The sequence below is a fragment of the Macaca nemestrina genome, chromosome 20 (genome assembly GCF_043159975.1).
Source record: "Macaca nemestrina isolate mMacNem1 chromosome 20, mMacNem.hap1, whole genome shotgun sequence".
In the NCBI taxonomy this organism is placed as follows: Eukaryota; Metazoa; Chordata; class Mammalia; order Primates; family Cercopithecidae; genus Macaca; species Macaca nemestrina.
The window spans coordinates 47,709,965-47,736,194 of NC_092144.1; the positions used below are offsets into that span (position 1 = coordinate 47,709,965).

The 26,230-nt window shown below is 51.2% G+C and overlaps 1 protein-coding gene across 7 annotated transcripts in view; it reads left to right on the forward strand.

Moving 5' to 3' along the window:
- Window positions 1–26,230, forward strand: part of LOC105495636 (ryanodine receptor 1) — a 156,342-nt gene that overhangs the window by 87,575 nt on the left and 42,537 nt on the right. For 2 of the 7 annotated variants that reach the window (XM_071086594.1, XM_071086591.1), the window contains 21 exons: window positions 839–1,079; window positions 4,302–4,389; window positions 4,491–4,583; window positions 5,403–5,417; window positions 6,831–7,001; window positions 8,508–8,567; window positions 9,155–9,292; window positions 9,814–9,926; window positions 10,107–10,203; window positions 10,458–10,564; window positions 14,054–14,105; window positions 14,235–14,300; window positions 16,177–16,276; window positions 16,597–16,676; window positions 16,772–16,848; window positions 17,452–17,525; window positions 18,203–18,220; window positions 19,327–19,407; window positions 23,540–23,628; window positions 23,727–23,855; window positions 23,966–24,070. In XM_071086594.1, coding sequence (XP_070942695.1) covers window positions 839–1,079; window positions 4,302–4,389; window positions 4,491–4,583; window positions 5,403–5,417; window positions 6,831–7,001; window positions 8,508–8,567; window positions 9,155–9,292; window positions 9,814–9,926; window positions 10,107–10,203; window positions 10,458–10,564; window positions 14,054–14,105; window positions 14,235–14,300; window positions 16,177–16,276; window positions 16,597–16,676; window positions 16,772–16,848; window positions 17,452–17,525; window positions 18,203–18,220; window positions 19,327–19,407; window positions 23,540–23,628; window positions 23,727–23,855; window positions 23,966–24,070 — 1,994 coding nt within the window. Of the gene's footprint in view, window positions 1–838; window positions 1,080–4,301; window positions 4,390–4,490; window positions 4,584–5,402; window positions 5,418–6,830; window positions 7,002–8,507; window positions 8,568–9,154; window positions 9,293–9,813; window positions 9,927–10,106; window positions 10,204–10,457; window positions 10,565–14,053; window positions 14,106–14,234; window positions 14,301–16,176; window positions 16,277–16,596; window positions 16,677–16,771; window positions 16,849–17,451; window positions 17,526–18,202; window positions 18,221–19,326; window positions 19,408–23,539; window positions 23,629–23,726; window positions 23,856–23,965; window positions 24,071–24,481; window positions 25,182–26,230 lie in introns of those variants that run through there. The other 5 variants (XM_071086596.1, XM_071086592.1, XM_071086597.1 and 2 more) reach the window with 4 other exon arrangements.

Consider the following 26,230-nt stretch of genomic DNA (forward strand, 5'->3'; position numbering starts at 1 on the left):
TTATTTAAAAAAAAAAAAAAAAAAAAAAGGGTTTTGTGTAAGGAAACAGGTTGTGGATCAGGGTCAAGCTAGCAGTCAGGAGCTGGGATCAGAGGCCAGGATCAGGGGCCAGAGGCTGGGGTAAGAAGCCCATTCATGACCTTAGGGTCACATAGTGACCAGAAATCACATAGTGAGGTAAGAGTCTGGGTATGGGCCAGGTCAGAGGTTAAAGATTGGGGTCAGGGGTCATGCTAGTTAAGGATGAGGTAACAGGCCAGGCACAGTGGCTCACGCCTGTAATCCCAAAACTTTGGGAGGCTGAGACGGGTGGATCTCCTAAGGTCAGGAGTTCGAGACCAGCCTGGCCAACATGGTGAAACCCGGTCTCTACCAAAAATACAAGTTAGCTGGGTGTGGTGGCAGACGCCTGTAATCCCAGCTACTTGGGGGGCTGAGACAGGAGAATCACTTGAACTCAGGAGGCAGAGGTTGCAGTGAGCCGAGATGGCACCATGGCACTCCAGCCTGGGCCACAAGAGTGAAACTCTGTCTCAAAAAAAAAAAAAAAAAGAAAGAAAGAAAGTGAAGTAACAGGTGAGGCTTCAGTTGTTAGAGGTCAGAAGAAGTCAGGGATTTGTGCCGGGCTGGGGTCACAGGATAGGGACTGGGTCGTAGGTTCAGGTCAGGAGCTATGGCTGGGATCAGTGTTCAGGGACGATGTCCGAGGTTAGGGTCAGGCTGGGGTCGTATGGCAGCTGCTAGGTCGGAGGTGCCGTTAGGGAGTCGGGCTGGGAACGGAGGTCAGGGCCTGTATCAGAGGCCGGAGGTGGCATCGGAGCCCACTGCGCCCCTGCAGTGTTCGCACAGCCCATCGTGAGCCGTGCGCGGCCGGAGCTCCTGCAGTCCCACTTCATCCCCACCATCGGTCGGCTGCGCAAGAGGGCGGGGAAGGTGGTGTCCGAGGAGGAGCAGCTGCGGCTGGAGGCCAAGGCCGAGGCCCAGGAGGGCGAGCTGCTGGTGCGAGACGAGTTCTCCGTGCTCTGCCGGGACCTGTACGCCCTGTATCCGCTGCTCATCCGCTATGTGGACAACAACAGGTCAGTGGCGCCCCGCCGTCCCCCCGCCCTACGCCCCGACCTACCGCGTCCTCCAGCCCCAACTGATCTCTGCCTCCTGACTGGCTGGAAACTTCTTCCAATGCTCTGGCTCCACCAGCCTTCTGACTCTTCCTCCTGGTTTCTTCTAGCTTTGAGAACATGGGCCCAACATCACCCAGCCCACTTGTTTCTTTCTTTTTGGTTTTGGTTTTGGGGTTTTTTTTGTTCGTTTGTTTGTTTGTTTTGAGACAGAGCCTGGCTTCGTTGCCCAGGCTGGAGTGCAGTGGTGCAATCTTGGCCTACTGCAACCTCCACCTCCCAGGTTCAAGCAATTCTCCTGCCTCAGCCTCCCCAGTAGCTAGGATTATAGGCGCATGCCACCACGCCCGGCTAAGTTTTGTATTTTTAGTAGAGACAGATTTTCACCATGTAGGCTAGGCTGGTCTTGAACTCTTGACCTCATGATCTGTCTGCCTCAGCCTCTCAAAGTGCTGGGATTACAGCCATGAGCCAACACACCTGGCCAATGTGATTTTTTTTTTTTTTAATTCTCCTAATGCTGGACACTTAGATTATGTCGATTTCTTTGTCACTATGCACAACACTGTAAGGAACAGTTTGCTTTTTTTTAAAATTATTATTATTGAGACGGGGTCTTGCTCTGTTGCCCAGGCTGGAGTGCTGTGGCATGATCATGGCTTACTACAGCCTCGATTCCTGGGCTCAAGTGATCCTCTGCTTCTGCCCCTGCGTAGCTGGGATTATAGGCTCACACCAACATGCTCAGCTAATTTCTGTATTTTTATGGGGTCTCACTTTGTTGCACAAGTTTGTCTCGAATTCCTGGGGTCAAGCGATCCACCCACCTCAGCCTCCCAAAGTGTTGGGATTACAGAAGTGAGCCACCACACCTGGCTGTGATTTTTTTTTTTAAACATAACAATACACCATGAAAGACATATAGGCCAGGTGTGGTGGCTTATGCCTGTAATTGCCTTGGGAGGCCGAGGCGGGTGGATCACCTGAGGTCAGGCGTTTGAGACCAGCCTGACCAACATGGCAAAACCCTGTCTCTATTATGAATACAAAAATTAGCCAGGCGTAGTGACGCAGGCTTGTAAACCCAGCTACTCCAGAGGCTGAGGCAGAAGAAACGCCTGAGCCTGGGAGGCGGAGGTTGCACTGAGCTGAGATCGTGTCAGTGCACTCCAGCCTGGGAACAGAGCGAGGCTCCATCTCAAAAAAAAAAAAAAAGACATATAGATTCACCCCTTTTGTCTTGGTGGTCATGTGACATTCTCTGCTGTTGGATATAGTTCCATTTTTAACTCAGTAAATATGAACAAATTGTGGTTTCTTCATACAATGGAAGACTCCATGGCAGTGGGAGTGAACAAGTTGTTTCTACACAGAATGTAATTGGCTTTCACAAATGTTAGGTGGAATGAAAGAAGCCAGAAAACCAAGAAATAAACTACAAATTACACCATCTCTTTAATGTTCACGAGCAGATAAAAATAAGTTTGGGGCCGGGGGTAGTGGCTCACAACTGTAATCCCAGCACTTTGAGAGACTGAGGCAGGAGGATCACTTGAGTTCAGGAGTTTGAGACCAGCCTAGGCAACATGGCTAGACCCTGTCTCTACAAAAAAAGAAAACATACAAAAATTAGTCAGGCATGGTGCCACACACCTGTAGTCTTGGCCTCAGGCTGGGACTGGGAGGCTGAGGTGGGAGGATGGTTTGAGCCCAGGAGGTCAAAGCTGCAGTGAACTGTGATCACACCACTGTGCTCCAGCCTGGGCAACAGAGACAGATCCTGTCTCAATAAGGGTTTTTTTCTTTAATACAAGTAAATAAATAAAATATGTGAACCTACTTAGATTCTGACTCTGTCCCCCAAAAAAAGAAATTTTATGGCTGGGTGCGGTGGCTCACGCCTGTAATCCCAACACTTTGGGAGGCCAAAGCAGGTGGATCACCTGAGCTCAGGAGTTTGAGACCAGCCTGGGCAACATGGCAAAACCCTGTCTCTACTAAAAATACAAAAATTAGCTGGGCGTGGTGGCGCGTACCTGTAGTCCCAGCTAAGTGCTCCTGACTGGGAGGCTGAGGCAGGAGAATCGCTTGAACCTGGGAGGCGGAGGTTGCAGTGAGCCGAGATCACACCACTGTACTCCAGCCTGGGCGACAGAGCGAGACTCTGTCTCAAAAAAGAAAGAAAGAAAGAAATTTTTTAAAACAGTTTTTAGCCTAGAAGTTAGAATAAGGATCATTTTTTAGGAGGAGGAAGGGGGAGTGGCTGGGAGGGGCCATGATGGTACTTCCAGGGACCAGAAATGTCCTATTTCTTGACTTTGGTGGTGGCTACACAAGTGTGTTCACTTTGTGATAATTAATCAAGACGATACTTCTTAATATGTAGGTTATATAATACATATGTATGTATCGTGTGTGTGTATTGCTTGTATACATATTATATTTATGTATTTCAATGAAAAGTTTAGACAAAGAGAAAGTTTTTAAAAAAGGAATAGTCAGGCCAGGCAAGGTGGCCCACACCTGTAATCCTGGGAAAGAGGATCTCTTGAGCCCAGGAGTTCAAGACTGGCCTGGGCAACCTAGGGAGACCCCCTTGCTACAAAAAGTAAAATAAAAATTAGCCAGGCATGGGCATGGTGACGTGCACCTGTAGTCCCAGCTACTCAAGAAGGCTGAAATGGGAGGATCGCTTAAGCCTGGGAGGTCGAGGTTGCAGTGAGCGGAGATCGCATCACTGTACTCCAGCCTGACAGATTGAGACCCTGTCACAGAGAGAGAGAGAGAGAGAGAGAGAATGGATCATTAAAACATTTTAAATGTTCAGTTGGGCACGGTGGCTCACGCCTGTAATCCCAGCACTTTGGGAGACCGAGGAGGGGTGGATCACCTGAGGTCAGGAGTTCGAGACCAGCCTGGCCAACATGGTGAAACCCTGTCTCTACTAAAAATACAGAAATTAGCCGGGCATGGTGTCGGGCACCTGTAGTCCCACTTACTCAGGAGGCTGAGCCAGAGAAAAAAGAATTAAATGTTCACCTGAATGGCCAGAAGACCCTAGAAACCCCATCCCTCTGACTGGATGTCTCCTGGTCCCCATCTCCTCCTCCAAGATCTCTCTCTGGGCAGCCCCCTTCCCTGGGATCTCCACCCCCTCCCTCATCTCCCCTCCGCTGACCTCAGGGCGCAGTGGCTGACGGAGCCGAATCCCAGCGCGGAGGAGCTGTTCAGGATGGTGGGCGAGATCTTCATCTACTGGTCCAAGTCCCACGTGAGTGCCCACCCCAACCGCCCTCCCCACCACCAGAGGAGCCACAGCCCACAGGCGCCTGCCTTCACCTCTCCGGTCTCCAACACTGCTTCCCCCATCAGAACTTCAAGCGCGAGGAGCAGAACTTTGTGGTCCAGAACGAGATCAACAACATGTCCTTCCTGACTGCGGACAACAAGAGCAAAATGGCTAAGGTGGGGGCTTGGTTCTGGGAGGAGCACTTGGCAGAGAGGGCGGGAGCACCCTCTAGGGTTTCCTACCTGGCCTGTCCTCACCCAGCCAGCCTGTCCTGGGCACATTCCCTGCAGCCCTCAGAGCAGCCCCTGTTACCTTCTCTCCCTTGTTCCCCAGCTCCTTCCTCCTCCTGTATCTTCTCCCTCCTCCCATCTCCCTCCTCCTCCCCATCTCCCTCTTCACTCATTCCTGTCTCCTTCCTCCTCCTGTATCTTCTCCCTCCTCCCATCTCCCTCCTCCTCCCCATCTCCCTCTTCACTCATTCCTGTCTCCTTCCTCCTCCTGTATCTTCTCCCTCCTCCCATCTCCCTCCTCCTCCCCAGCTCCCTCTTCACTCATTCCTGTCTCCTTCCTCCTCCTGTATCTTCTCCCTCCTCCCATCTCCCTCCTCCTCCCCAGCTCCCTCTTCACTCATTCCTGTCTCCTTCCTCCTCCTGGATCTTCTCCCTCCTCCCATCTCCCTCCTGTCCATTTTCCTCTTCTCCAAGCCTCTCTCTCCTCCCATCACCCTCCTCCTCCCCATTTTCCCCCTCTTCCATTTCTTTCTTCCTCTCCCCATTACCCCATCTCCTGCTTTCCTCCCTATCCTTCTCAGAACTGCCCTCCTCAGGTCCCAAAAATGACCCCTACCCCAAGCCAAGGCCTGGAAATGCCCAGCTAGAGAATACATGGCAGGTGGGGCAGAGGAGGTGGGGTGCTGGCAAGTTGGAGTTGGGCCTGGGCTTCTCTGCGGGGCTGGGGTAACCCTTCTTGTCTCTGTCTGCGGTCCGGTGGAGCAGGCGGGAGATACACAGGTCAGCCCCACATCTGGGACCTTCCGCATGTCTCTTGGCTAATGCCCTCTTCCCCCAGCCTCTGCACTCCCCCCCACCCCCGAGAAAACCCCTGCTTCTGTTCCTCACCCCTGTCCTCCACTCCCAGCCCCCACCCATCCCCCTTCCGTTCCCTTCCTTCCCCACCACCCCCATCCATTCCCATCCCAACCCTCGGCTTTTGGCAATTTGACTTCTTGTCTTTTCTCTTTTCTTTTCTTTCTTTTTTTTTCTTTTTTGGACTTTTGTTCTGAAAAAAAAAAAGAAAAGAAAAAAAGAGCAACTCTCAGCTTTTACCAAAGCATCTTGGGCTGAGGTCGAGGGTAATGGGGGTGGGAGAGGCACGCGGCGCATGGTTGGGAAGGGGGCAGCACCCTCACCGTGCAGTGGTTTAAGGCTTGGGCTCTGGACTATATGGACTGGGGTTAGAATCCTGTCTTGATAGTCAGCTGTGTGACCTTGGCCAAGGGTCATCCTTTTGAGCCTCTGAGGGCATCCAGCCAGCGGCCCCCACCTCAGGGCTCTGCGAGGACTCAGGGAGAAGCTGCATGTGTAGCCTGCAGCAGTGCCTGGCATAGGGGTCATGCTCAAAGTTGCCAGCCAGCGTGGATGTGGCTCTGCCCAAAGCTTGTCATCGGGGCTTCTCGTTGGCATGACTGAGGTGGCCCTGGCCCCGGGTCTGCACCCAAGGCTCCAGAACACGGCTGTGGGACTCTGTGCCCCGTGTCTCTGCTTCCAGGTCTTTCTGGATGTGTCTTGCATCTTTGGTCTTCCTGTCTCCTTGTCTTTTTCAGTCTCTCAGTGTCTTTTTCTTGCAACTTCTCTTGTCTCTTGAACTCTTTGTGGGCCTGCATCTTTGTTTCATTCTTGAGAACTCGGTCTTGGGATGTGAAGTGTGGGGTTGTGCATGCTGTGGACGGGGTGTTGTACTGGGGTTCCTAGGGGATTCTGGAAGATGACTGCTAGAAGTTGAGATAGGCCCAGAATTGGGGAAAATCTGGATGGGCCTGGGTTAGAAATTGGAGCCAGGCAGGCACGGTGGTGTGTGCCCATAGTCCCAGTTATTTGGGAGGCTGAGGCAGGAGGATCACTTGAACCCAGGAATTCAAGTCCAGCCTGGGCAACATGGCAAGACACCATCTCTAAACATACATTTGTTTAAAAAACAAGCAACTGGGAATTTTGGTTGTGGGCTTGGGTCTGGAGGGTCTCCAGTCACGGCTGCAGGCCTGAAGTGTAGGGTCAGCAAGGCTGGGGTGGAATTGAGGTGTCCTTGGCCGTTGGGGAGGGAGCGCCTGCTGTCCAGACTGGAGCCTGGGGTGTGGATGATGGCCACAGGCTGGGGCGGGATTGGGATTGGGGCTTGGGCTGATGCTGAGCCCTGTGTCCCCACAGTCCGGTGGCTCGGACCAGGAACGCACGAAGAAGAAGCGCCGTGGGGACCGGTACTCCGTGCAGACGTCGCTGATCGTGGCCACGCTGAAGAAGATGCTGCCCATCGGCCTGAACATGTGCGCGCCCACCGACCAGGACCTCATCATGCTGGCCAAGACCCGCTACGCCCTGGTGCCTGCCCAGCCCCGTCCTTGGAACCTTCCAGGATGCCACCTGGCACCCACTGAGCCCCTGGGACCCTAGGGGACAACCAGGATCCCACTGAACCCCCCGGGTCCCTGGGAGCCTTCTCTTCAGACCCTACTGAGTTCTTTTCCAGGACCCTGAGGACTCACTGGGCCCTCTGGGATGCCCTGAGGACCCCACTCAAGATATTGCCAGGGCACCACAGACCTAAGGGCCCTCACTGAAACCCCACTGAAACCTAGAAAAGTTCTAGGACCCCTGGGACCCCCATGAGGACTGCAGGACCCCGCTGCCTCCACTACTGGACCATGCCACACCTGCTGAGATCCTGAGAGCCCGCCCAACAAGATGAGCCCCCGAGACTCCTCTGAACCCACCACCAAGGCCCCTTCAAGCCCCTTGGCACCTATTGAGACCCTCATGACCCCTCCTTCCCTCCCCGCTAAGACTGAACGTCTGGGTTCCCCCGAGCCCTCGGCTCACCATCCCTTTCCTTCAGGACCTGGCTGACGCCTTCCCCTGGGCCCTGTTGATGCCCAATTAAGCCCCCAAGAACTCTCAGGGCCTTAGGGAGCCCCTGTGACCCTGAGTAGCTCCCCAGGATCCATGAGCCCCATCCCCAGGACTGCACCCAAACTTCTGAGGTCTCAAGTGTCCTGGAGACCAAAGGACCTGGGCCCTAGAACCTCTTAAGCTCCCTGGGATGTCGAGGCGGCCTCCCGGGACCCCACTTACCCCTTGTATGGGACAACAAGGACAATCTCCCTCCTGTCCGATCCTTTCCAGTTTCAGGGGCCCTAAAGAACCCTCCCAGGATTCTGCCCCAAGACCCCTATAGCCCTACCCCCAGGACCACACCAACAACCTGACAACCTACTAACCCCTGGCCCCTAAAGATCACCCAGTTGCTACCCTGCTACCATCAGGACACCACTTCCCTCAGGACCTCAAGCACTTCCCAGGACTGCTGAGTCCTGCCAGGACCCCAGAGAGCCCTCCAGGGTCCCATGGACCCCTTACCTTCGTCCTTGAGGGCTCTCCATCCTGGAACCCCAGTGAACCCCCACCCTGCTGATGCCCCCTTTGGCCCCTGTGTAACCAATGACTCAGTTGACCTATCTGACCCCCCATGACCTCTGCTGACCCCTTCTGATCTTCAAAGACTCCCTGCCCCACTCTGACCCCCAATCATCCCTCTTTGGCCATATTTGACCTTTGATGAAATCCTCTTGTCACCCTCTGCCTCTTCCCAAACCCCCATGAGGCCCCTCGAATCCTTACTGTATCTTCAAGGTGACTCTGTGACCCTCTGGCCCCCCTAGGACCCCTTCCGACCCCTGTCTACCTCTGCATCCTTTTGTTTCTCTCAGACCCCCCGCCCCAAGAAAAACGCCTTCAGTTCCTGGGGTACTGGGCCTGGAAGGAAAGGGCTGTGGGTCAGGAAGGAGGCTGGGAACTCCAGAGTGACCCAGCCTGGCCCTGTCTCCCCAGAAAGACACAGATGAGGAGGTCCGGGAATTTCTGAACAACAACCTTCACCTTCAGGGAAAGGTATGCCTCCTTTCTCTGCAAGCAAAAGAAGCAAGTCAGAATAATAACCACAATATTAGCGAAGGTTTGAGCATTTACCAAAGACCAGGCATCGAAGAAAGACCTCAAAGGTCAGGAGTTTGAGACCAGCCTGGCCAACGTGGCGAAACAATGTTTCTACTAAAAATACAACAATTAGGCCCAGCACAATGGCTCACGCCTGTAATACCAACACTTTGGAAGGTCAAAGCAGGCAGATCACCTGAGGTTAGGAGTTCGAGAGCAGCCTGGCCAACACAGTGAAAACCCATCTCTCTACTAAAAGTACAAAATTAGACGGGTGTGGTGGTGGGTGCCTGTAGTCCTGGCTGCTGGGGAGGCTGAGGCAGGAGAACCGCTGGAGCCCAGGAAGCAGAGGTTGCAGTGAGCCGAGATTGCACCACTGCCCTCCAGCCTGGAGGAGCCTCGCCCCGTCCCAAAACAAAATGATGAAGAAGAAAGGCCTCAACATGCAGTCACCCATTGAGTGCTCCCAAAAACGGAAAGAGAACATCTGGCCGACTCTGTGGGTAGGGTCCCTCACGCCGAACCCTCCTTCCTCCTCTCAGGTCGAAGGCTCCCCGTCTCTGCGCTGGCAGATGGCCCTGTACTGGGGCGTCCCGGGTCGTGAGGAGGACGCCGACGACCCGGAGAAAATCGTGCGCAGAGTCCAGGAAGTGTCAGCCGTGCTCTACCACCTGGACCAGGTGGGTGGGGCCGAATGGGTCTTTCTGCTGGGTCTCTGGGCGGAGCCTGGCAGGGGGGAGGGGCTTTAAGAATGTGGGTGGGGTCTGGAGATGACTATTAAGTTTTGGGGCGGGGCAGGAGGTGGATCCTGGAGTTTACGGTGAGCCTTAGACTGGATCGGGGGAGGGGTCTGCTGCTTAATCTTGCATCTGGGGGCGGGACGGGGAAGGGGCAGAATTTTAGATCTAGGGGTGGGGCCTAGAGGAGAAGCGTTGAGTTCGTGGGCAGGGCCTTGGGTGGGTCGTAGAATTGGTCGTGGCCTGGGTCGTAGTCTTGGCTCTGTGGGACCAGGCCTAGGATGGAAACTTAGGTCTGGAGGCGGAGTCAGGACCCTGACTCTGTTGGTGGAGACAAGGTTTTCCTTCTGCCGTGTGTGTCGTACCTGAATATGGACTTGGGCACAGCTGGGCAGTTTCATCCAGGGCTTGGAGTGAGAGGGGCAGGATCTGGGGATGTGACTGTCCCGCTCTCCCCTCCCCAGACCGAGCACCCTTACAAGTCTAAGAAGGCCGTGTGGCACAAGCTTTTGTCCAAGCAGCGCCGGCGGGCAGTCGTGGCCTGTTTCCGTATGACGCCCCTGTACAACCTGCCCACGTAAGGCCCCCGGGGACAAAGGGAGCGTGAAGGGCCACGGAGAAAGGGTGGCTGGAGAGTCTGGAAAATGGAGGGCCAACGTGATGGCGCCTTGGGGATGACTGGGGGCTGCAGGCGCATGGGAGGTCGGGAGGCATGGAGGAGAGCGCGTCCCAGTGACGTCACACCTCTCCCCTGCAGGCACCGGGCATGTAACATGTTCCTGGAGAGCTACAAGGCTGCATGGATCCTGACTGAAGACCACAGTTTTGAGGACCGCATGATAGATGACCTTTCAGTGAGCTGGGGCCCGCCTGGGGGAGTGGGGGGCGAGCTGGATAGGGCTAGGGGTGGAGGCCACCCTTGGTACACCTCCAGGGGTCGCGCTCCACATCAAGGGGTACAGAAATGCCAGCTCCTGGCTTGAGTAGTACCAAAGTAGGGCGCAGAATGTGGGAAAAGAGAAAAAAAATCCAGACTAACAGGGACATGGGGGAGGTAATAGAAGGGGACTCTAGAAACACTCTCCCCAAGCCTCTGCTCTCCCCCTAGAAAGCTGGGGAGCAGGAGGAGGAGGAGGAAGAGGTGGAAGAAAAGAAGCCAGACCCCCTGCACCAGTTGGTCCTGCACTTCAGCCGCACTGCCCTGACGGAAAAGAGGTGAGGACTCTTCCTAGGGCCCCAGAAATGCCCCCAAGGTCCTAGGAAAGAGGGGCACCTGGCCGCCCCCAACTCCAGCCCAGCAGCCTCCCTGTGCCTCAGGAGAGGCCCTCCAGGTCCTGGGGAGGCCCAGGACAGACAGATCTTTAAATGTCACTTTGCTGGCCAGGCACAGTGGCTCACGCCTATAGTCCCAGCACTCTGGGAGGCCGAGGCAGGCGATCACTTGAGCCCAGGAGTTCAAGACCAGCCTGGCCAACATGGAGAAACCCCGTTTCTACAAAAATACAATAAATAGCCAGGCTTGGTGGTGGGCACTTGTAATCCCATCCACTCAGGAGGCTGAGGCAGGAGAATCGCTTGAACCCAGGAGGCAGAGTTTGCAGTGAGCCAAGATCATACCACTACACTCCAGCCTGGGCAACAGAGTGAGACTCTGTCTCAAAAGGAAAAGAAAAGAAACATAAATATCACTTTGTTAGGACAGGCACAGCCACCATACACCGTTGCATGGCTGAACAGTTCACAAGGGCATCTCTGAGGGGTTCACATCACAGACAATATAGATTAACTAGGCTTTTCTAGAAGAAAGTGTCTTGCTCAAATAAAATCAGTATATTATGAAAAAAATCCATATGTAGGACAAATTTCCAACAGACAGAAGTAGTGGGGGAGTTTTCTCTAATTCCCTCAAAGGCTTCATGTGGGCTAATGACAGGCTTAGTAATAAATAATTGTGATGCAGATGGCGCAGCTGCTGCTGCTACTGCTGACAGTAGCAGGCAGCCATTCATCAAATGCTTATTATGTGTCAGGCACCAAGCTAAGCGGTGACATCTATATCCTCTCACTTAACCGCCACACTGTGAGACGGATTATTGCAGCTCCTTTGTGTGGATAAAGGAATGAAGGCACAGGGATTTATTTTTCATTTTGTTTTCATTTATTTATTTATTTATTTATTTATTTATTTATTTATTTATTGAGATGGAGTCTCACTCTGTCACCCAGCCTGGAGTGCAGTGGCACAATCTCAGCTCACTGCAACCTCCGCCTCCCAGGTTCAAGCAAGTGGGATTACAGGCGCCCACTGCCACACCCAGCTAATTTTTGTATTTTTAGTAGAGATGGGTTCCCACCATGTTGGCCATGCTTGTCTCAAACTCCTGACCTCAAGTGATCCTCCCGCCTCGGCCTCCCAAAGTGCTGGGACTACAGGTGTGAGCCACTGCACCTGGCTTATTTTTTGAGACAGTCTTGCTCTCTTGCCCAGGCTGGAATGCAGAGTCATATCATAGCTCACTGCAGCTCAGACCCCCCCACTCCACATCACCCCGGGCTCAAGAGATCCTCCTGCCTCAGCCTGCTGGTAGCTGGGACTACAGGCATGTGCCTCCATGCCTGGCTATTTTTTTTTTTGGTAGAGATGGTGGTCTCACTATGTTGCCCAGGCTGGTCTCAAACTCCTGAGCTCAAGCAATCCTCCCCACTCAGCCTCCCAAAGTGTTGGGGTTACAGGCGTGAGCCACCACGCCTGGCAGGGGTTTATTTTTCTTATATAACGTGAAGTCAAGAGCTAAAGACTTCAGGACTGGGCAGTGGCACAGGGACACTGACAGGGGCCCAGGGTTTTTCTAGCTTTCTGCTCTGCCTTTCTGAGCTTTTGTCTGTAGTCCTGGGTAGATGCTGCACTTCCAGGCATCACGGCCACATGCCAGGCAGAAAGAAGGAGAAAGGCTCCCCACTCTTCACCCTTAGCAAGATCTTTGGTCTCTCTCTTTTTTTTTTTTTTTTTTTTTTGAGACGGAGTTTTGCTCTTGTTGCCCAGGCTGGAGTGCAGTGGCATGATCTTGGCTCACGACAACCTCCATCTTCCGGGTTCAAGCGATTCTTCTGCCTCAGCCTTCAGAGTAGCTGGGATTACAGGTGCATGCCACCGTGCCCAGCTATTTTTCTTTCTTCTTTTCTTTTTTTTTTTTTTTTTGTATTTTTAGTAGAGACGAGATTTCACCCTGTTGTCCAGGCTGGTCTCAAACTCCTGACCTCAGGTGATCCGCCCACCTCAGCCTCCCAAAGTGCTAGGATTACAGGCATGAGCCACCGTGCCCAGACTTCTTTGGTCTCTTTATCCAAGAGATCTTTGGTCTCTTTATCTCTCTGGTGGGCTTCCACACAGATCTCATTGGCCAGAAATTCTGACAGGAGGCCATCTTGGGCTGCAAGGTGATGAAGAATTTGAGTGTCCTATTTTGCATCCTGTGGGAGAGCAATGTCTCTGGAGTTTGGCCATCCAGGTTGAGTCCCAGTGCAAGCTGTGTGACCCCAGCCAAGAAGGGTCTTTGTATCTTAGTTCCCCCACCTATAAAATAGGGCTAGTAACATACCCACCCAACTGAATGACTGTGAGGGTCAGTTTGTCAATATATACAAGGCACCTAGAACAGGCACTGACATGGTGTTAGTGTAAACACTCAGCAGGTGTTGGCCATTGTACAGGAGACCCAAGCAGAAAGGGATTGGCCATACTTGTTATTGGGCTGACACATGGCAAGAGGGCCCTGGGAGCTCCAGCCTTCCATCACTCCATTTTAGCATCCCCAGTGGAAAGGTAGTGCCTCCGCCATTAGCTCCAGCAAACCTCACTGAATGGGCCAGGTGTGGTGGCTCATGCCCTTAATCCCAGTACTTTGGGAGGCCAGGAGTTCGAGACCAGCTTGGGCAACATAGCAAGACCCCATCTCTACAAAAAATAGAAAAATTAGCCAGGTGTGGTGGTATGTGCCTATAGTCCCAGTTACTCAGGAGGCTGAGGTGGGAGGATCACTTGAGCCTGGGAGGTCAAGGCTGCAGTAAGCCTTGATTGTACCACTGCACTCCAGCCTGGCCAACAGAGCAAGACCCTGCCTCAAAAACAAAATAAACAAACAAAGCAACAACTCCCAGAATGGATTTTACTGGACAGCATGGACAACATGACCATTTCTTACCTGTCATCGTGGCCACACAGATAAAAGTCCTCATCGGCCATGCATCTGTCATAAGCCACCCTGGCAATGGCCACTCCAGCCACCTGAGCCACACAGCCTGAGTATGGGGAGGGTTGGCACTCCAAAGGAAACCAGAAGCTCTTTTTTTTTGGATATGGAGTCTTGCTCTGTCACCCAGACTGGAGTGTAGTGGCACAATGTCAGCTCACTGCAACATCTGCCTCCTGGGTACAAGCAATTCTCCTGCCTCAGCCTCCGGAGTAGCTGGGATTATAGGCAAACACCATCACGCCCAGCTAATTTTTTTGTACTTTTAGTAGAGATGGGGTTTCACCATGTTGGCTAGGTTCATTTCAAACTCCTGACCTCAAGTGATCTGCCCGCCTCAGCCTCCCAGAGTGTTGGGATTACAGTCATGAGCCACCGTGCCCAGCCCAGAAGCTCTTATGAGATGGGGGTCCTCTCCACCAGGTCCTGACCACTCCCCTGCTTACTTCCCCAGCAAACTGGACGAGGATTACCTGTACATGGCCTATGCTGATATCATGGCAAAGGTGAGGCCCCACCCACCTCATCTGGGGCATGTTTCCCTCTCCCCACCTGCAGTGCTTGTCCACAAAAAGGGCTGGGGCGGGATGGAGGGGTCTGCTTTGTTCATCCCTTAACTGATGCCCCCTTCCCAGAGCTGCCACCTGGAGGAGGGAGGGGAGAACGGCGAAGGTGAAGAGGAGGTTGAGGTCTCCTTTGAGGTAGGTGGGCTCAGGAGGTCCTGGAGGGAAGGGATGGGGGACCCTGACTGCAGTCATCTCCCATTCATTCAGCAAAGCTCTGGGGACACAACAGTGACCAAGTCAGTCCACTGGGGAGACAGATAACACCAGCCAAACTAACACCACAGGGTGTGCACCATGGTCATGGGGGAAGCTCAGGCAGAGGGGTGAGGGCTGGGATGATTATGGGGGAACCTTGCGGGGATACAGCAGCCCAAGCAAGGTGCCTGACCCAGCCTGCAGGAAAAGGTATCAGGGAGGGCTTCTCGGAGGAGGGGACTTCGGAGCAGAAGGATAAAAGGAGCCTGCCAGTTGAAGAAAAAGAGAAAAATGTTCCACGTAGGGAGGATAGTATATGCCAAGGCCAGGCAGCAAGAAAGAGCTAGGAAACGTGCAATTCACTGATTCATTCATTCATTGAGACAGTCAGCAAGCATTTACGTCATAGTTTTCTTAACTGTTTCTGTGCCAGAGTCCCTTCTGGCACCTGGTGAAGACTTTCTCAGGATCATGTTTTTAAATGTATAAAATGAATTCATAGCAGAGGAAACAAGTATTGAGTAGCTATCAAAATATTTTAAAAATGAATTTGTGATCCAGTAGTACTTGTACATTGTTAATCTATCAAATAAGATCTAAGGCGGGGCGCGGTGGCTCACACCTGTAATCCCAGTACTTTGGGAGGCCAAGGCGGGTGGATCACCTGAGTCCAGGAGTTCAAGACCAGCCTGGCCAACATGGTGAAACCCCGTCTTTACTAAAAATACAAAACTTAGCTGGACATGGTGGCACGTGCCTGTAATCCCAGCTACTCAGGAGGCTGAGGTAGGAGAATAGCTTGAATCCACGAGGTGGAGGTTGCAGTGAGCCGAGATCACGCCATTGCACTCCAGCCTGGGTGACAGAGTGAGACTCCATCTCAAAAAAAAAAAAAAAGATCTAGCAATGGATCCAGCAGCTACTATAATTGAGAAGTACTGATGAACATAAGTGATATTTAAAGACATCTTTGAGCCATTGTGAATCTCTCTTCCTGGACCAAAAGAGCAGAATTTCAATAGGAAATGGTTCTAATTCTGCAGTAATAATGTGATATGGAATATACATTAATAATAATGTGGTATGGAAACATCTGTGATTTATTTTATTTATTTATTTTTTTTTGGAGACAGAGGCTTGCTCTATCGCCCAGGCTGGAGTGCAGTGGCGCGATCTCGGCTCACTGCAAGCTCCGCCTCCCTGGTTCAAGCGATTCTCCTGCCTCAGCCTCCCGAGTAGCTGGGACTAAAGGCGCCCGCCACCACGCCCGGCTAATTTTTTGTATTTTTAGTAGAGGCAGGTTTTCACCCTGTTAGCCAGGATGGTCTTGACCTCCTGACCTTGTGATCTCCCCGCCCCAGCCTCCCAAAGTGCTGGGATTACAGACGTGAGCCACTGCGCCTGGCCACATCTGTGATTTTTATTGGTGACAAAACCACAAATTTTGCTAATATTGCTGTGATTTATGGTTTCATCCATAAAAGAAGGAAATGCTACATTTCTGTTAAAGGATGGAAAACATAAAAATGTAACTTTCCATCATCCAAGTTCACAGATGGCCTGGAGGCCCATGGACCCAGGTTAAGACTGCTGCATGCCCAGCTCTGATTTATGTAGATTTTGCCCTATGCCTAGCCCCCTGCTAGGTACAGGAGCTGTATCAAGGGTGTGAGCCCCAGGGGATGGAAGGAGCTCATGGTTGAAGGAGTGAGTTGTGGATGTGGCTGGAACAGGGAGGGCAGAAGTGAGAATGTGAGGGGGAAAGGCTAGGCTGGAAAGCCTGGACTTGCCCCCATGGGTCTGCCTCCCTGCCCAGGAGAAAGAGATGGAGAAGCAGCGGCTCCTATACCAGCAAGCACGGCTGCACACCCGGGGGGCAGCTGAGATGGTGCTGCAGATGATCAGTGCCTGCAAAGGTGCCCCTCACATGTTCATTGGGCTCTTCCGAGTGCACTCATCCTATCCTCACTCTTCCCGGCTCACCCATTTCCTGCGGACCCATTTGCCACCCCTCCATGCCTGTGGTTTGCACGCACACCCCAGCCCTTGCAGCTTCCCCTTGCATACCTGCCTTGCAATTTCTCACTCATCCTTCAGTCACGATCACCCCTGCATGCACACCTTGGCACACTCTTACATCCCCTTTCTCACATCCCTTGGGATGGCTGTTTTCTGTTGGCTGGAACACACTGCCTTCCAACTGGGTGGGCCATCTTTTGTCTCCCATTCCCTCCAGGAGAGACAGGTGCCATGGTGTCCTCCACCCTGAAGCTGGGCATCTCCATCCTCAATGGAGGCAATGCTGAGGTCCAGCAGGTAACAGAGGCAAAGGGACTTCAGAGGAAGGCAAAGAGGGGTGGGAGGTTCTTGTGTGACTCCCAGTTCCTCCTCCCCTGCCTCCCCCTCTGCAGAAAATGCTGGATTATCTTAAGGACAAGAAGGAAGTTGGCTTCTTCCAGAGTATCCAGGCACTGATGCAAACATGCAGGTAGGTTCGAGTGGACCTCTTCTTGTTAAGCTCTGTTTGGTACCACTGCCACCCCACTCCCGGTACCATTTCCGGTTCAGATTCTGCTCTTTCAGTCCAGGGAAAGAGACTCACTCAGAATCGCTCAAATAACAGGGAATTTATTATAAGAATTAATGTAGAACAATAAGGAAGGCAAAATGTCATAGGCTTGAAGAATGAGTTGCATTATGGATTCCAGACAGTGGAACCAAAAACTTGAGAACTCAAGGGGAACTTGACAGGGAGATTTAGGAGCTCTCTGATGACCCCTCTTAATATGCCTCTACTGTTGTCTGCCTTTATTCGTCTCTTGCTGCTGGCTGACTTTTCCTACCCTCTGCAGCTTTTGCTAAATGGGTGGTTTCTGGTTCTTCGTTATTTCAGCTTGCACATGGTTCATCCTGGCCCTACCTTATGTCCTAGCTTCTGCCAACTCTTCATTTCTGCTTCCTCTTGATTTCAGCGCATACATGATATACTGTGGCTCTCCAGCCTACCATGGTTGGGAGCTGCCAGGCCCTGGAAGAGAGGAGGGCAGAGGCTTCATCACATCCACCCCCGTTTTTCCTTTCTTTTCCTCAGCGTACTGGATCTCAATGCCTTTGAGAGACAGAACAAGGCCGAGGGGCTGGGCATGGTGAACGAGGATGGCACTGGTGAGGCCCTCCCTTGGGCTTCCCTCTCCCTGGGACATCTTCTTTTGGGATTCCCGCCACCCACCCCCACCCACCATTGCCCAAAGCTCCCTTCCTCAAAGACACTGGTTCCCAAGGGCTCCCTTGGGTCCCTCCCTCTGCTGTGGTCCCCCAGTCCCACCCTCTCCATCCCCCCGGGGTCTCCCTACCCATGTCCACCACCCACCTTCCCCCGCCGACCAGAAGTCATTCTGTCTTGTGTTCTCACCCATCACCACAAGGACCCCACCCTCCACGTGCCCCAAATGTCACGCCCTGGTTGCTGTTCTCTTATTAATGTCCCTAATCCGGGTTAATCACGTCTCCTCTTTGCCGTGTTGTGACGTGTCTAACCTTTCTACCCTGATCCTCGCTCCGGCCTTTCCACCTCTACGTCTTCATCTCTCTCTCTCCCTCTCCATCCTCTTCTTTCATTCCCTCTGCTTTTACCCTCATTTCCTATCCCCTTCCTTGCTAATCTACTTCCTTCTGTCGCCTTATCACTCTGCCTTTCTCTCTGTGGGTTGTTCCTCTCTCTGTGTGTGTCTTTCTGTGTCTTTGTCCCTGACTGTCATTGTGTGTGTTTGCGGCCTCTGTCTCCCTCTCTCTTTTTCTCTCTTTTCTCCTGCTTCCTCCTCCCATCCTGTTGGCTGCCCCAGTCATCAATCGCCAGAACGGTAATTCCCCCAGCCCACCCCTGTGCTGTGCTGCTGCCACCCACCCCTCCTAACCCCGTCCGCCCCTCCACCTGGGGGCTGAGGATCTGGGACGTGGAGGGGAGGGAGGGACTTCGGCAGGTGCGCCCTGCCAGTGCAAAACCTGGAGATCAGGAGTCTGGGGAGCATGATTCAGGCCCCAGACCAGCCACTGAGAATACATGGGCCTGTGAACAAGCCTCTTACCTTCCCTAAGCTTCACTCTCCCCATGTGTAAAACAGAAGCTAGAAAACACGGCAAAGATCTCTTTCCAGCTGGATATTGTTGGTCTTCCAGACCCAGATTCGCAGTCCCGGTGTGGAGTGATCCCCACTCCCACCTACTCTGCTCTTTGCGCCCCGACCTCAGATTGGTCGGTCAGCGTTTCCCACCCACCAACCGAATTGGTTGCCTCCGGCATCCACTCTGATTGGTGTGCGCCTGCCCCCTCAGCGCCTGCCTCATCTGCGCCTGCTCTGGTTGGCCCATTTGCGGTCTAGCCTCCTCCCCTACTGCCCACCATGATTTGCTTCTTTCAGATGCCCATTCTGATTGGCCCTTGTTTACACGCCTCCCTTCTGCTACTCCTGGATTGGCTGCTTTCAAGGCATCTGGGCCAATTGGCTGGCTTTCAATCTCCATCCCTTATCCCAGCCCAATCTTCCCCTGCCCAGAGCGTTTGTGTGAAGGTGACCCAAACCCCCATAATCCATTAACCTCCACGGCCTGAAGGGGGGCTGAGGGAATCACCAGCTGCCTGAATGTCTGCTAGGTCAGCAGACACTCCCCAATGTAACACAAGTGGTGACATCAGAGGGCACTGATGTAGAAAGACACTTGAGGCCTCAGCTTCATGACTCAGGGCCCCTCGGGTCTCCATCTGCTGATGTCATGCGCTCTGAGGTCAAGACCACCTGGCGTCATGGATGCCCATGGCCCTCACAGTGTCTTTGGAGTGGCGGCTACTCCTCCCAGCACCCCCATGCTTTGTGCATGCGTGTGCAGTGTGCGTGGGCCTTGTGCATGTGTGCGCTGTGTCTTGGCGCATCTGACCCCTCCTGGGCCCTGTCCCCTCCTTTCCACCCAGGAGAGAAGGTCATGGCGGATGATGAATTCACACAAGACCTGTTCCGATTCCTACAATTGCTCTGTGAGGGGCACAATAATGGTGAGGAGGAGGGGTGTGGGGTGGAGGGGAAGCCGAGGTTTGGGGCGGGTACAGAAGGGTTACCTGAGTTAGTGTCCAATCCCCTCCTCCCGCTATCAATGATAGCCACTCTCCAGCCAGTGTCGATCCACCTAGCTTCAAAATCTCTCTGGAGGCCGGGCGCAGTGACTCAGACCTGTAATCCCAGCACTTTGGGAGGCAAAGGCGGGTGAGGTCAGGAGTTCGAGACCAGCCTGGCCAACATGGTGAAACCCCGTCTCTACTAAAAATAGAAAAAAAAAAAAATAGCAGGTGTGGTGGCACGTGCTTGTAATCCTACCTACTCAGGAGGCTGAGGCAGGAGAATCGCTTGAACCCATGAGACGGAGGTTGCAGTGAGCCGAGATTACACCATTGCACTCTGGCCTGGGCAACAGAGCGAAACTCCCTCTTAAAAAAAAAAAAAAACTCTGGAATTTCTGGAATCTAGCCACTTTGCTTCCGCTTCATCTCCTCTGGCCAGTCCAATTCCCCAAAAGCAAACTGCCAAAAACCAATTTGGCCAAAAATCAATTTGCTCAAATGGACAATTTGTCACACGCTATTTTCCCACAGGCAGTCTGCAGTGGCTGCCAAAGTTCAATACACGTGGTGGATTTCTGTACTTTAAGTCCAGAAAAGACCTAAAGGAAAAAACTGCCTGGCATTTAAAAATAAATCTATTAGAATCGTTTGTTTATTTTGCTTATAAAATCTTTGCAGAGGAAAGATCTGTATGAAGGCCGACAGATTCTTTCCTATCTTAAGCAAGAGTTCCGTTTTGTTGTGGTTCAGCCAATTTAACAAGATTGAAGATGACAGCAAATTAATTACACAACATCAGTGATGAGAAATACAGTCTCACGCCGCAAACCTAGTTTACAACTTTACAGAAGAGTCAAAATTCTGCACAGAAAACATTCTACCCAATGCCATTTCCTATAACAAACATGTACAGTCTCAAGATTGTGGTTATAACCTTTAGCAGATGATTAGGAAACCACAGACTACCCGGAAATTAACTTTCATGACAAGAATTGGAGCAATTAGTAATCTAACTTCCATAGAACCATAGAACCTTCACCTACTTGGTTAGTGCTTTGTAAGGTAACTGATTTCTAAATATCTTTAATCTTCATTCTTTTTCTTTCAACAAAGGATAAAGCATGATCCCTTTGTCTTGAATTTTCAAAAACTCTTGTGTCCACAACCAGTTTTTCAAGGTTTATTAAATACCTTTGTGCCATGGGACTAAGATTTTCTTTCTCCTTTTTTTTTTTTTTTTTTTTTTTTTCAGAGTCTCACTCTGTCGCCCAGACTGGAGTGCAGTGGTGTGATCACAGCTCACTACAACCTCTGCCTCCCGGGCTCAAGTGATCTACCCCTCAGCCTCCTGAGTATCCGGGACTACAGGCATGCATCACCATGGCTGGCTAAGTCTTTTATTTTTTAGAGACGAGATCTCACTATGTTGCTCAGGGGATCTCGAACTCCTGGATTCAAGCGATCCTCCTGCCTTGGCCTCCTAAAATGCTGGGATTACAGGTGTGAGCCACCACACCCAGCTGGGACTAAGATTTTCATTCTTTAATTTTAACTAATATGGAATCAGTCTTTGGGTTTAAAATACATTTTATTCCTCGGGAATGTGAAGTTTTGAAAATTAGAATGTTGTTATGAGAGGAATTGCTGTCTCCCAACAAATTTGCAACGCAGTCCTCTGCCTAAATTCGTGGCCCAGTCAAACAGATGCTTGAAATAACTTTCAAATCTCAGACCCCTTGCATGTCTTGAGGAGTCAGTGCTATTCAAAGCAGACAAAAGTTTGTCTTTCATTTATTTGCACGTCTATAACAGGTGTTTTCAGTCGGCAGAATTTTTTTTAACAGGAGCTGTGTATCTTTTATTTTTGCATATAGTCCAATTTAAATTGACACAGTTTAATTTAACAATTTAAATTAAGACAAATAAAGGAGTTAGAAAGCAGGGTTGATGGGAAAACCTGTACCTTTGCTTACAAAATTTTGAATATTTGAGGAGGCTTTGTCTATATCATGAAACTAGGCAAAATGGGCCTTCTGTCGAGCCAATGTGATAGAGCAATTGTGAACTGACTCTAAAAAAGTTAGGAGGAAAGAAAAACTGGGGGCGAAAATACTTTCAGGGGCTGTGAAAACCTTCCTGTGCAACATGATGTTGCTATGAACGTTTAAAAGGACATGGCTGGGCACTGTGGCTTATGCCTGTAATCCCAGCACTTTAGGAGGCTGAGGCAGGAGGATCACCTGAACCCAGGAGTTCAAGACCAGCCTGGGCAACATAGGGAGACCCTGTCTCTACAAAAACAAAAACAAAAAACAAAAAAAAAAACATATACTACAGTATAATAAACCTCCAATCATATCCTACGGTATAATAAACCTCCAATCATATACTACAGTATAATAAACCTCCAACTACTCGTCACTCAGCTTTAACAGTTTGCTGCCATAGAACGATGTTTTTTAAATAGTGGGAACCACCCCATCAGACAGACGTTCATGAATCAGTTTCATGCAGAGGTTCTCATCGTAATTGTACACTGGCATGCCTGGGGAGCTTTAAAAGAGACTGAAGCCTAGATTTTGCCTCTAGAGATTCTAATTTAATTGATCTGGGGTTGGGCCTGAGCCCTGGGATTTTTAAAAGCCTCCTGGTTGTTCTGATGTGCAGCCAAGGTTGAGAGGATGAGAACCACACATTTCTTCTTTTGTAGTTAACTAGAGCGGTACAGGACAGAAAAGAACAGAATGCATGGCACAGAGTAAAGCAATGCGAAACTTCTGTTTTGGGAATAGGTGAATATAATTTCAGATTGAACATATATTATCAGGTCTCAATGTAATAAGGATTTCCTTGACTGGGTGTGGTGGCTCACGCCTGTAATCCCAGCACTTTGGGAGGCCAAGGCAGGTGGATCACAAGGTCAGGAGTTGGAGACCAGCTTTGCCAGTATGGTGAAACACTATCTCAACTAAAAATACAAAAAAGTTAACCGAGCGTGGTGGCGCATGCCTGTAACCCCTGCTACTCGGGAGGCTGAGGCAGAAGAATTGCTTGAACCCAGGAGGCAGAGGTTTCAGTGAGCCTAGATCACGCCACTGCACTCCAGCTCAGGCAACAAGAGTGAAACTCCGTCTCAAAAAATAAATACAAAAAATAAAATAAAATAAATTATTGAGGGCCTACTATGTGTCAAATGTGGTGGTGGGTCATTTATTCATTCAGTTTTTTCCAACAAATACGTATTTTGAGCACCAACTATGTAGCAGGGAGAAATAGAGATTCAGTCCCTCATTAGTTTCCAAACAATTTTTATCAAATTCCTGCTATGTGCTGGGGATATTCATGCATTTATCCAACAAATATTTATTGAGCACCTCCTAAAGGCCAGGGAACATAAGGATTGGTCACTTGTTCATTTATTCAACATGTTTTATTGAGTGTATAATACATGCTCACAAGATTAAGATTGTCACATATTCTTTGCTACAACAAATTTGTTGCATTCTTACTATGTGTCATGCAGTATTCTAGGCTCTGGGGATACAGTAGTAAAAGAAAACAGTCCCTGGCATTGTGGGGGAATTTTTTTTTGTTTTTTGACAAGGTCTCCCTCCGTTGCCCAGGTTGGAGTACTGTGGCATGATCACAGCTCACTGCAGCCTTGACTTCCTGGGTTCAAGTGATCGTCCCACCTCAGCTTCCCGGGTAGCTGGAGCTATAGGTGTGAGCCACTATGTCCGGCCAATTTTTAAATTTTTTGTTGAGACCTGGGGGGGCTGGTCTCGAACTCCTGGCCTCAAGCATCCCTCCCACCTCAACCTCCCATAGTGCTGGGATTACAGGCATGAGCCACCTGGCCAGTATTTTTAGATAAATGAATAAATGATCATCCTTCTTTCTCTGACACATAGTAAATACTTCACAGTTATTAAATAAATTGATAATGATATGCCTTCTGGCATACAACAGGCACTCAACACATGAGTATTGCATAAATGAATAAATGACCCACTGTTCATCTCCCCTAGCACATGGGAGGTGCTGGATAAATGACTTTTCATCTCCCCAGATTTCCAGAACTACCTACGGACACAGACAGGGAACACGACCACTATTAACATCATCATCTGCACGGTGGACTACCTCCTGCGGCTGCAGGTGAGGACGTGAGACGGCTCATATGTGACTTGGGTCGGGGGCTGCAGGGCCATGGTCGGCCCCAGCACCCCCTCACACCCTGCCCGCCCCCTCCTCAGGAATCCATCAGCGACTTCTACTGGTACTACTCAGGCAAGGATGTCATTGAAGAGCAGGGCAAGAGGAACTTCTCCAAAGCCATGTCGGTGGCTAAGCAGGTGTTCAACAGCCTCACTGAGTACATCCAGGTAGGGCGCTCCCCCTGGGGCGGAAGTGGGAAGGGAGGGGGTCCCGCATCGCGATCCCTGATCCCTTCTCGGGGATTCCTTTCCTGCTCACACGGCCCTCTGCCTCCCAGGGCCCCTGCACCGGGAACCAGCAGAGCCTGGCGCACAGCCGCCTTTGGGACGCAGTGGTGGGATTCCTGCACGTGTTCGCCCACATGATGATGAAGCTCGCTCAGGTTCGAGCCCCTGTGGTCTCCATCCACCTGCTTCTAGGCGTCCCCCAAGTGGTCCATTTCCAAGTCTTTCCCCATTGCTCAGTTTGTCACCCACGTTCTCCCGGCATGTTCCAGACTGGTTCCCTCTCAGTGGCCAAATCCATCCTCTTTCTGGATTGGCTCTCTGCATGACCCCGCCTCCTCCTGTGCCCCTCCCGCCCTACCAATCAGCTGGTTTTCCATCCACGCTTCCATTGATCGGACGTGTTGGCACCGCCCCAATGGCCAGAGCTCCTCTATGATTGGTTGCTGTTTTTCTCTCCGATGAGGTCATCTCAGATGTAGACAGTCCTTGGGCTAGGATGGGGCTGGCTTCTAGATTCGAACCTGGGGCTGAGGAAGTGTTTTGCTTCTTTATCTTGCTTGCGGCAGATGACACCTATATCAGGCATTCATGATGTAAGGTCCCTGTTGAGCACCATCTCCCGTCTCCATAATCCTTGTGTTCCTCTTTCCCTCACCCCTTTGCAGCCTTGCCAATGTCTCATGAACACTTAATCCATTTGCTCTGCCTCTGTCTGGTAACCGTATTCAAGGCTGCCATATACCGTTCCGCAGGTTGTGCACTGCACAAAGGCACGACCTCTGAGGGCATCCACATCCTACACATCATGGTGTATTTTTACAGTACTTTAGTTTTCCAGCAGATGGCAGTACAGTATCCAGCATATTATAACTTCCCCACAGGAAGTGTTTTGGGGGCGCCTTTTTTTCTAATTTGCCCAAAGGTGCCCCAGGGGCTGGCAGAAACCCTAACTGGTTGTCATCTGACTTTTGAAAAGGAGTTAAACTTAGTATGCAATTCCTCCGTGTCACAGCAGCTGAAGTTGTGCTGTTGGTATCATCCTAAAATTCTAGAGAATGTTGGTATCATCGTGTAGAATTCCAAATCCTGCAGGACTAATTCATCCGCCACCATCTAGTCTAGGTTGCAAAAGCTAGAAATCCAATGCAAAGTGGTGGCTTAAGAAAAATAAAAATAAGGCCGGGCACGGTGGCTCAAGCCTGTAATCCCAGCACTTTGGGAGGCCGAGACGGGCGGATCACGAGGTCAGGAGATCAAGACCATCCTGGGTAACACAGTGAAACCCCGTCTCTACTAAAAATACAAAAACTTAGCCGGGCGAGGTGGCAGGCGCCTGTAGTCCCAGCTACTCGGGAGGCTGAGGCAGGAGAATGGCGTGAACCCGGGAGGCGGAGCTTGCAGTGAGCTGAGATCCGGCCACTGTACTCCAGCCTGGGTGACAGAGCGAGACTCCGTCTCAAAAAAAAAAAAAGAAAAAGAAAAATAAAAAGAAAAATAAGGAATTTATCAGTTCATATCACAGATCCAGGGCTTAGAGTGATGTCAGCAGAACTGTCCCCTCTTTGACTGCATTTGGAAGCAGGCTGTCTCCCTGGGCTGGAGAAAATGGTGCCTTAGGCTCCTATCCACCCTACTCTTAACAGCCCCAGAGGGAAGAGATCTCCTTCCTGAGTGCTCCAAGAAAAAAAAACCCCTGAGATTCTCTCTGACTGGCCTATTGGGTCACATGTCCATCCCTGAACCAATCACCATAGCCTTGGGAAAGAAAGCTCTGATTGGCCAGGCCTGGTCATATACCCACCCATAAAACCAGGAGGTTAGGGTCAGTCCCATATGCTCTGACTATGGGATGGGGGACACCTCAGGCAAAAATTGAGGGATTGTTAAGAGAGGAGAGGGACTGATTGTTAAGAGAGGAGAGGGTAGGCACAAAGCACAGGCGCCCACCCACTGTAGGGTCTTGAGATTAGGAGTGTCAGGACCTTAGACCCAGAATGCAGAGCTTTGGAACTGTGGAAATATATTAGGATTGGAATCAACAACTCGTAGAACTAGCATGGGAGCAAAGGACCCTTACCTCTCATTTATCTGGTATCGTCCACTCCCCTCTCCATTTTATTTGGTGGAACCATATGAAATTATCACTTTGGACCTGGCACGGTGGCTCATGCCTGTAATCCCAGCACTCTGGGAGGCCGAGGTGGGTGGATCACCTGAGGTCAGGAGTTCGAGACCAGCCTCACCAACACGGAGAAATCCTGCCTCTGTTAAAAATAAAATATTAGCCGGGTGTGGTGGTGCACGCCTGTAATCCC